The 11,922-nt window shown below is 32.9% G+C and overlaps 1 protein-coding gene across 1 annotated transcript; it reads left to right on the forward strand.

Moving 5' to 3' along the window:
• Nucleotides 1-5,308: 5,308 nt before the first annotated feature.
• LOC134707864 (uncharacterized) lies at nucleotides 5,309-7,513 on the forward strand. The gene has a single exon (XM_063567968.1). It carries the CDS (start codon nucleotides 5,398-5,400, stop codon nucleotides 7,087-7,089), a length of 1,692 nt encoding a protein of 563 aa, XP_063424038.1. The 5' UTR covers nucleotides 5,309-5,397; the 3' UTR covers nucleotides 7,090-7,513.
• Nucleotides 7,514-11,922: the final 4,409 nt, after the last annotated feature.

Below are 11,922 nucleotides of genomic sequence, written 5' to 3' on the forward strand. Positions count from 1 at the left end.
TAAATTAACTGTTTACAAAACATTGCATTTTTGAAATTCATAGGCAGTTTTACCTCGGGAATAGATTATTTTAGCTGTATTTGGCAATGCTTTTCAACTTTGTACTTTTATGGCTTTTTAAACTTTTTAATGTCCCATTTATGGGCATTATGTTTTCTGGTCTATGTGTTCGTTCGTTCGTCCGTCTGTCCCGCTGCAGGAGGCAGTCCAATCAACTTGAAACTTAGTACACATGTTGCTTATGATATGATCTTTCTAATTTTATTCAAAGTAGAGTTTTATCTAATTTTCACGGTCCACAGAACATAGAAAATGATAGTGCGGATGGGGCATCTATGTACTAGGGACACATCATTGTTTACCCGAGCATCACTGATAAGTCTTTTGTCGACGAAACGCGCGTATGGCGTCAATTCAATATTTAAATCCTGGTATCTATGATGAGTTTATTTTGTAGGCACTACAATTGAAAGTTATATTGAACTTTTTAAACATTGAGTCCGTTTGTCGACAAACAATGTTTATAGTCATCTAATGTTGCTCACAAAGAGAACAATCATTTCGATAAAGGTTGTATCATGTTCCTACAGACTTAAGTTTTGTCAACACGTTAAAACTTAAAAGTCATTACCTTAGTACTAGTATGCAATTAAAAATAAAGGCAACAGTAATTTACCGCTGTTCAAATTCATAAATCGATTGAGAAAAAACCACTCCGGGTTACAAAGAAACACATCAAATATAAGAGAACTACGGCACAACAGAAACACAACATTACAATGTAACGCACACAGAAACGAACTATAATATAACAATGGCCATTTTCCTGACTTGTTACAGGACATTTAAGAAAAAAATTGTTGGTTGAACCTGGTTTTGTGGCATGCCAAACCTCCCGCTTTTATGGCAATGTTAAATCAAACAAACTCATTCTCCACATGGTGCAATTCATACTTTTTATAAGATAAACATGCTGAATATCTTTTCGTTCATACACTTTTGCGTATTAATACCTTAAGCAATAATAAATAACTATACATTGAATTACTACGTGCCTTCAAATGTTCCCTAGAACGCAATATCATACTTCTTAAGTTTTCTCTTACTGTATCGTTCGTCTCAAAGTGCAGAGGATAAAAGTTGAATTCCATAAAGAAGGGGAAGAAGATCAGATAGTAGCCAATGTGTCGAGTTCGTTGTGCGTTTTTAAATAATCACTGTACAGTTCGTTGACAAAAACCGTCATAAATCACTTTCTTATTAAGGTATTCGAGATGGCATCGACGACCCTTTTTCTGTATGTTATTGTAAATTTTTATCTGTTAACTTAGTCGAAGTAGTTGTACATAATTTAACAGTCATCCAAAGCCATAATTACAATGTTTAACCAGTGTACATCTAATAGGAATGTTTTTATTGAAAATTGGGACTTTCAACGTTATTCCAGATGAAATAAACTGTTAATAAATATATTCCAGAGAAGAAGAAAAAACTCATTCTCCACTGGTTATGCCTAGTATACAGTGAAAAAAGAGACAGTCAGATTTTTTGTGATCATCATGTAGAACCAGAAATCGAAGTTATAAACACTTATGAAACTGATGATAAAAGTGACAAATATACTTTTATTTAAAGAATATACTGCTTACTGCTTTTATAAGATTTAGCAATAAGATAAGTGCAGAGGATAAAAGTTGAATTCCATAAAGAAGGGAAAGAAGATCAGATAGTAGCCAATGATATGACATCGACTAGGGATAGAAAAATGCGTGTGTCATGTAGAGTAAGTGAACTGAAAATTACAGAGGAAATCATATACAAAAGACCTTAATCATACCATTGGATATGAATAAACTCATCAAAGATACCAGGACTAAATTTAGTATATACGCCAGACGCGCGTTTCGTCTACAAAAGACTCTTCAGTGACGCTAAAAGGGACAATTATATATTATTTACATGTCCCCGTAGTATCTATTCTTTCAATGATACGATGTTAGTGATATATATCATACAGAAGTAAAAGGAAGAATAGTGATATTAGATTAAGGGAGATGACTCTATTGTACTTACAATGGTTACAACAGTATATATTCAAACTAAGTTTGCATATGTGACGGACATGATTTGTTTTTACAGACTATGATCATACAGACTATGATCATCATAATTTACATACATTAAATCCTTCTGGGGAAGTTGTTATGTGCAAGGAAGTAAAAAGCTCCGAAATTTTAGTCCTGGTTAATAACAAAACAAAAGTTTTGTGGATTGCATGCACATGCACTTGTTTTCCCCTTATATATATAGGGGAGAAATCTGAGACAAGAGCCTGTGATTGCATGTAATGCATTGTCATCAATGAGAAGGCCAAGCTTTACAGTGTGTTATTCTAAATACTATGGATTTTCTTGTCTAGGTACCGATAAAATAAGCCGTGTTTGGCACAACTCTTTTGAATTTTGGGTAATCGGAGCTCTTCATACTTTGTATTTTCTGGCTTTCTTTACAATTTTGATCTGAGCGTCGCTGGTGGGTCTTATGTAAACGAAACTTACGTATGGTGTATTAGATTGTAGGCCTGGTACCTCTGATAACAATTATCATGTCGAAATACCATATTGTAATGTTTATTTGTGTATTTCTATGTCCGTAATGTTCTTGCATTAATTTGTACTGTAGTCCTGTCATGAAATGTTATCATTTTAGTGTTATATTTAACAATGCTATAAAAGCAGGAGGTTTGTTTAGCCGCAAAACCAGATTCAATCCACCATTTGTTTTTAAACAAAATGTCCTGTACCAAGTCAGGAAAATGGCAGAAGTTCTCTTATAGTTCGTTTCTCTGTGTGTTGCGTTGTCGTTTTGGGGTTTTGCTCTCAGTGTTTCTGTTGTTTCGTTGTTTTCCGCTTATAATCGATGTTTTTACCTACGTTTTAGTTTGTAACCCGAATTTGTGTTCTCCCAATCGATTTATGACTTTCGAACAGCGGTGTACTGCTTTTGCCTTTATTTGATTAATCTAATAATAGCTCAATTGTCCCCCTTGTTGCACATGTTTTATAGTTCGTTTCTGTGTGTATTACATTGTTGTTGTTTTTGTTGCACTTTATTGTTTCTATTGTTTCGTTGTTTTCCTCTTATAGTTGATGTGTTTCCCTCGGTATTAGTTTGTAACCCGGGTTTGTTTTCTTTCAACCGATTCATGACTTTCGAACAGCAGTATACTACTGTTGCCTTTATTTATTTTTCCTAGTATTATAAAAGCGAGGAGAAAGGTATCAGAGGGATATTCACACTCATCCATGGAAGATAAGCTAACAACACCCTGGCTGAAAAAGAAGAAGACAAACAGACAAACAATGGTACACAAAAATAGCATAGAAAACCAAATACTGACCAACACGAACCCTTCTAAAAATTTGCGGTCGACTGGATTGTAGTCACGACATCAGGGCTATATCTGCTATCATCTGTGAAACGATATGCCATTACAGGCAACCAACTCAGTCTCGATGGCCTCCGTAAACAAATACAAAGGGATGATTCCAACTGTTAAATAGCTTCCTTGTGAGCATCAAAACTCTATCAAGACAATCATGTTAGGAAATACAAGCCTTTGAATATCGTCAAAACTTGGAGATTTATACTACGTGTGCCGGCGCTGCTGGAATGTTGCTACATGTACATATACTGAATGGAAAGTTTACAATATAGAAGCTGAAATCATTTATTTTGATTTGAAAAATATATCCTCCAAATTTAACAAATAAATAAAAAATTAAGCATCTTGATAATGTCAGAGAATTGTTTGTTTGATTCAGAGTAGGATTTATCCCTCCCTTGGACAACATACTTGTATCTACGTTGTCCATTTTGTGGTATGAAACAAAGCAGGACCAACTCATTTAATATGCTTCAGTTTTGAATGAGGAATACTTGGGTAAAGTGAAGAAAAGTCAAATGTTTTAATACTATTGCATGAAAGAATCTTTAATTTTTGGTACTCTAAAAATATTATTATCTATATTCAATCCACGCCAGCTCTTTAATATGTAGTTGCACAATAACTTTGAAACCCGGCATTGATTGCTGATCAAATTCATATTAATGATTTAGAACCAGGTTTCATGGAGCACTTGTGAGACCCAGTAAAATACCTTTGTCTGTAAGGACACTTATGTAGTTTAAGTGTCTAATACAGTAATGGAAGATTTAGTTTCATCTTTAATTGAAATCATAAAGGAACAAAGTTGTCTCATTGGCACTCATACCACAGTCTTCTAATATCTATAGAAAACAATATCCAGCATTTCTTGTTATGTGTTGGTGGGTATATGTTGAGTTTCCAAGTGATTGGTAATTAACTGTTACATCTTATCTAGCGAAAATATAAAATGTGACTTACAATGAAAACGATGTTGTTTGGTGCTTTATCTGCGGATATAACAACATATTTGTCATGGAGGTAGGACAAGTGTTTTGCAAAATTAGGGGCTTAATAGATTGATGTAGTATGGGTTTTAGGCCCATTCAGTTTACTTACTAAGTAATTCTGATTTGTATCAACGATCTCACAGCCTTTATCTTTTTGGAAAGAGTATGTTCATCTTCTTTATCGTGTTTTAATTCATTGGCTGGCATGATCATCGTCTGAATTCATCAGTATTTTGATTTTTTTTTCCAATTGATGAATTTAAGGCTCATAATGTTTCAGGCTATATGCAAAACGTTCCGCAGATAAGTGATATTGAAAATGTTTATGGCACCAGTAATAACGTGGCACATCAGGTTATATATGAACTGGGAACTAGCACAGGTTCAATCAGAAGGTTTAGACTTGGAGTCGTAAATATTGGGATCCTGCAACTCGTGGTTATTGAAAATGTTTTTGCAATTGTTTCATATTCAAAACCGAATATGGACTAGTGTTTTCATTTTTATTAACCAGTTTAGCAGTATATTTAATTATCTCATTCCACATATATTGAAAAAAAACATTTATCTTTTCTTCAAGGTTTATTTCGATATTTTTTTTAAAGTATTATACTGATTTTTGCAGTGACATGATATGACATTCATAGATTACATATTTGTTTTCTAGTTTTATATCATGTACAATTTTTTTTGGCAACTGTATTTTAAATTTGGCAACAAAGAATCATCCATATTATCGCTTTCTTTTTCCTTGAGTTGTTATCCCCCCAATAAGGATGGATAAGACTCCATTATAAAAAACGTCCTTTGCAATATTGATATTTTTTACTATGTAACCTAGTTGTAATTTCATCTGTGAAAACTATATGCAACAACCAGGAAGCAAGTCATGTGAATTTGAGAACGAACTTACTTTAACTAGACCGTTGGGGCATTTTATTGTTGTATTAAAAATACAAAATGGCGTTTTCTCAGGCTGTAGGGATAGCGCAAACTTCAACTGTATGTCAGTTCTGTGAAGAATCGCCAGAAATAAAGTGGAAGTGTGTTAACTGTGAACTATTTCTATGTAACCTGTGCTGTTCAAAGATTCACAGTAAAAGTAAGGTATCAATGGAACATGAAATTGTCAATCTTAAAGATTTTGGAACGGAGATTTTTTTTATGTCAGTGCGTAAAGTTGACCTTGACAATATGGAATGCACAACACATACAAAACGAAAGTGTATTGTTTACTGTAAAGATTGCCAAAGTCCCGCTTGTTCCAAATGTTTAACTGAGACTCATAAAATGCATGACTATAACGCTATTGATGAGGTGTATTCTGACATTATTTCTAGAATTAGGGAATTGTTACATAAATTTGAATCCAACCATCAGTCACTTAACATTGAAACGGACAAACTACAAAAACAACTTGAAGATGGTGACAAAAATTTCCAAGAAACAAGGGAAATAATTTTACAAACAGAGAGAGAATTGAAAGATGCTATTTCAAAATATACTAATAACCTTTTACAAGAACTTGAAGCAAAGTGGAAACCTTTAGAAAATGTGATCATGAAGGAACTGTCTTCCCTAAGAACAAATGCGGATGTGTTGGAAACCAGGAAGAAAAATCTAAATCAAGTCCTGCAGTCACGTCATGTGGAAGATATATTTTCTGCAGGCCAAACCTTATATGAATCTTTACCGAATTATTCAATTAAAAAAATCGAACCTTTTAATGCAAGGTTTATTCCTAGCAATCAGCACGTGACAAAAGGAAGTCAGATGATTGGTTATCTGTATACAGTTCCCGAATTTGAACTTTTAGACACTTACCAAAGTATTTACAAAAGTGTGACAAATATTCTATTCAGTAGTGACAAAACTGCATTGATAGGGAGTTTTAACTGTCAAAAACTACAAAACGTTCAATTTGAAAACCATTGCATGAAAATGAAGAAAGTAGTAAATATGAAAGTGTATGATATGGCAAAGACAATGGATGGTAACATACTTATATCAGCTGAAGAATTTGATTTAAAAATATATAACAAAGACAAGAAACTTATGAAATTTATGTCTTTTGCTCCATTAAAAACTATAGGTTTGCATGTTACAAAAGATAATAAAATAATAGTAGGGTTGGTGAAAAATTTAATGATACCTGTACCAACAGACTGTATCAGAAAACTTGTTGTTATGAACTCCGATGGTGACATACAACATTCCATCGAATATGACAGGGACCACCAGAGACTGTTAACCTACCCTCATAGAATCAATTCTATAAATGATAAAATAGTCGTTGTAGACGTTATAAACAAAGAGTTTGAGGGGAGGGTAGTAATGTTAGATCACGGGGGACAACTCCATTGGACCTTTAATGGTTGTAAAACTATAAATTCTGACCAGATTAAATTTTATCCTGGGGACGTGGCAGTAACTTCTACAGATATGATTCTTGTTACTGACTGTGAGAATCATTTGATACATGCACTAAATTCGGTAGGGGAAGCTATTTTTTATAAGGAAGTAAAAAGCTTAGGAATAGAATTACCTTTAAGTCTTAGCATTGACAACAATGACGTCTTATGGATTGGATGTAATACCTGCACAGAAGACACAAATAGTACAGCAAATATAATGTATGTTAAACTTACTTAACTTTGACGTTTCGTATCAGATAGATTTCTTAAATCCAGGATTTGCAACTGAAAGTGATTTGTTAGTCTCTGTGATTTTGGAAATAAAAAAAATGTAAATTGCTCTGTAGTGTCTGTTGCTTACTACTGATGTTGTCAATTTTGACAGTTAAAAAGTAATATTGATAGTTAGATTACGTAGTCAATTTGTCAATGAATAAAACGTAAAAACACAAAAATACTGAACTCCGAGGAAAATTCAAAAAGGAAAGTCCCAAATCAAATGGCAAAACACAGAATAAATAAACAAGGAAATTACCAAAGACTTGATCATCTGATATCTCTGGATTATTACGAAGCTTCTGTCAAATTTTATTTAAATTCGTGGTTATAGTTATTCAAATTCAAAGTTTAAGGACTGTATATCTATATTCGGCAGGATCTGGTTACCCTTTTTGAGCACCTGAGATCACCCTCGGTATTCGGTCTTCAGTTTTTCTATGTTGTGTTTTGGGTAGTTTTCGTCGTTTTTCGTTTTGTTTGGCCGTAGCATTGTCAGAACTGAAGTGCATTTAAATAAAAAAAATTTTTTAGCCAACTCAAATCATTCAAAGGGGAAAGCAACATAACCAAAAAATACAATAGTTAAGATTTAAGATAGAGGTTTCTCGACCTTTATTACTAATCACAATTTTTAAGGCTTAAAATTATGTTAATTTGTTCACCAAGATAAATATAATTCTCTTTTATCATATGTTTAGTAGTAAATACAGTAGTTTTGCATATGTGATAAATAGCCTGCTGTTTAATCCATATCGCGCAACTTTGATGCGCACCCTTTATCACACCCCTACCCTTTATCGCAGCCTACCCTTTATCACACCCCTACTTTTTTTTCTACATAAAGTCAGTTTTAATTTTTTTGGCTCAAGAATTTTTTTCCTCAAAATATGACGTCATTGTTTGGTATGTGACGTCACGAACGTCAAGTTTTCTATATTGTATGTGACGTCACGAACGTCAAGTTTTCATATTTTTGGCACACTAAATGTAACTATAAAAAGTGCAAAACACACAAATAAATACAATAATAAGCAAAATATTTTTTTGAAACAAAAGCAGGCAAATTGGAAGGCGCTTCGGATAGGTAATTGAGCAGTTCTTTTAAGGCCTTTGAAACAAGACAAAAGTAGAACTGAAGGTAACCCAGTGCTATGGATTAGAAAATAGTTCATAAAATATAATACTCTTCTTTTGAAATATATGATAAAACGTATAATACATGGCAAAATCCGTATCACATGCCGTATCACCCTCTACGATTTCCTCTACCAATATCATCCCTCGGGCATAAAGGCCTTTGGGCTGATATTGATGTCTCGGGATGATACGAAATATAATACGGATTTTGCCATGTATTATTCTCTATATATTATATGCGCATGAAACTTGTATTGTTCACTCTTATGTATTTAATCAATTTGGTAACATATGTTAAATAAGATAAATGATACATTCGATCATCCTTTTCAAAAGAGTATGAAATGTTCAATTAATTTGATAGATTGATCAATGGTTTTCAAAGTGAATTTTTCATACACTCAGACCAATATCAAAGATACCAGTGGCGGATCCAGAAAAAAATTTGGGGGTGGTACGGCCAAATGAATATTGAATGGTATGAAAAAGGTTAAAAAATACCTTCGACATTATAGAAGATCATGAATTTGGACAACACCATGCGATGCACATATTCATAGGTAAAGGAATTTAAAGACACATGTAAAACTGATTTTTATTCAAGACTCTATACAATATCTTGCAATCTAGAATAGCACAACATACAACTGTCATCTGAATAAGGCAAGCTGAAAAAAGGTTAAGCTAAAATGTTCCGAATCGGTAAAAATAGTTTCACGTAAAATTGTTCAAAATTTACTTATTTAACAAACTTAAGAGTCGTTTGTCAGGTCATTCAACATCATGCTATGCGGGGTTTCCTTGCAAAGTTATCTATAATTTGTGTTATGTTTAGGTGATCTTAGTTCCAAACTGTAGTGCACATGCATCAACGCAAGTCCATTTAAACGCGATTGTCCCATAACTCGTCACCCCCATGGTAGCTATGATTTTTAAGATAATAGAAATAATTGGAAAGTCGGTTTTGCAACATTCTTTCAGAGCACCGGCTACAGTTTCTGGTTTTGAAAGCATTGACTCGCAAGTCTTTTGCCACAAACGTCAGTACGGAAGGCATTGTAGATGGACTCGGCAAATCAGTATGGTAAAAGTCTACAAAATGTTTAATTTCATCAAATGTTGCGCTTTGTACAAATGCTGGTACCAACTTCAGTGCTTGAATTGCTGTTGATGTTGGGGGGAAAAGGTGGGGGCTCAAAGAGATAGATAAACACATTTAATCTAATTCATTCATAATGATTGGTTTTTTTTTCAAAATGTACATAAATGAAATTTAAAACCGAGACTCCGTTAGTTTGGAGAATGCAATTATATATGGAAATTTCACTTAAAAATACAAAAATAATTTGTATTTACCTTTCAAAATAAGAAGTCAACGTCTTCATATTGACGAGCTGTTTTGACAATTTAATTACATGTATATATGTGAAACGCATTGATCCGTAATTTCTATCATTGTGACACCTCCAGGTATCAAGATAATCCATAACCAATTAGTGCGATTAATCTTAAGTGTTAATTTGTTAATAAGCTAGTTATTGAAAAAATAGACACTTTAAAAAAAATTGAGGTTCGTCATGGGGGTGGTCCGGTGCGCCGTGGGACCACCCCCTGGATCCGCCACTGTTAGCGTCTTACTTTTACTATGTATCATACATAGTAAAAGTAAGACGCTAATGTAACATGAAATTTCAAAGTTGTAAGATAATGATACAGATAAAGTTGCCAAAACCATGAGTAAAATGGACCTCCAAATTATGTAATGTACAGTGCATGGAAAAGAAAAAAACGCTTATTTGAAAAGACTGCATTGAGCCTGTTGTTCAAAATTCAGGATCGAGGTTCACCAAAAGCATTAGAAAATAATCCTTGATAAAGTTGGGATAAGACTTATTGCTTTATACATTTTCATTAAAATATTATGCACATTTGAATTCTTTCTACAGTTAAAGAACAAACAGCATAAAATGCTTTCAGATTGAGAAACAAATTTCACAGAAACCAAGGACATAATACTACAATCGGCTAAAGAAATGTAAAGGGGATTTTAAAAAATGCAAAGGATATTTTACAGACTTGAAGCATAATGAAAACATACTTAAAAAAATACTACCAAATCAGAACTGTCTTCCCTTACATAGAATGAGCAGCTGAAATCTAGGAAGAAAAATATATACCATGTGCTGCAGTCTCGTCAAGTGGCAGAGATTTTCTCTTCAAGTAAAATTTAGATACTAGTAAATAAACTCATCATAGATACGTTATCGTCAAAAAAAATATTGAAAATATGTGCGGCAAAATTTATTCCTAGCAATATACAAGTGTTAGTTGTGGTGAATATGTGTCAGTAATGCTATATCTAATTGTTTACAGTCCAAAAAGTTTAAAATTGCCTTTCATATATACCATCATTGTCATGATAATTATTTGGACGAATATTGTAAAATTAATTGTATTAACATTGAGATTGCATGAATGTCACTGTTTTTCGGTTTCCTGTGGTGTTTGTCGTTGAGGGAATATGTTCGTTGTTATTCTGCCGTTTGCATGTTGTGTCGACTATTACATTATTTACTTGTGCGTTTCTCTTATCATTAATATTACAAATGTTATTGCATTTTAGCATGTGTTTGTGCTGTATTTCTGTTACATAGTGTTTTATCGATTTTTTAGCATTGTAATAAAGCGGGAGGTTTGGCATGGCATTAAAACAGGTTCAAACCACCTTTTTCTTTAAAATGTCCTGTACCAAGTTAGGTATATGGAATTTGTTATCAAATAGTTCATTTATATGTGTGTTGGCGTTTGTTTTCCTCTGAAAGTTAATGTATTTCCATCGGTTTTGGTTTGTAACCCAATTCTTTTTTCTTTCAATCGATTTATGACTTTTGGACACAGAGATACTACCCTTATCTTTTTTAATGTAATAATTATTTAATACCATATTAAGAAATTATAGACACTCGTCAAAATGAAAATACATTAATTTTTAATTACTATACTGCATTTACTGTTAGACTGTTTCCTTGTTCTTTATCTGTTTGACTTTGATACGGGTTACACTAATGTCCTGACAGAAATGAAAATGCTTAATTCTTTTTTTATTATTGGAAGGATTTACTTGAAATTTGGAATCAAGCACGATGAGAACTTATATTTCTTTTCTAACTCTTGAAAATATTTTTTTTCTTTTTTTCTTCTTATATTTTTGAATTTTATGTATAAATCTTCCTTGTTATCGAATTTGAAGTATATCCTGTCAATAATAAAACATTTTTAGCCGTTTCTTATCGGTCAGGACATTAGTAGTTTCAAAGTCAAGTTGGTCAGGTCAAGTTTTCTAACTCTAAAAAATATTTTTTTATTTTTTTTAAATTTTATTTATTATATATAAGTTCTCATCTTGCTTGATTCCAAATTTCAAGGAAATCCCTCCAATAATAAAAAAGTATTAAGCATTTTCATTTCTGTCAGGACATTGATACCCGTATGTTGCAAGGGAGAGGACCAGCATACATTTACTGTCAGCTTTCCCAGTCAGACCACGGAATTGCTCTAGTAATAAGCAATTCATACGAGTCTTTCATAGATGAAACGCGCATCTGACGTAAATATAATTTTTTAATCCCTGTATCTATGATGAGTTTATGTGGAG

The sequence above is a fragment of the Mytilus trossulus genome, chromosome 2 (genome assembly GCF_036588685.1).
Source record: "Mytilus trossulus isolate FHL-02 chromosome 2, PNRI_Mtr1.1.1.hap1, whole genome shotgun sequence".
Classification (NCBI taxonomy): domain Eukaryota; kingdom Metazoa; phylum Mollusca; class Bivalvia; order Mytilida; family Mytilidae; genus Mytilus; species Mytilus trossulus.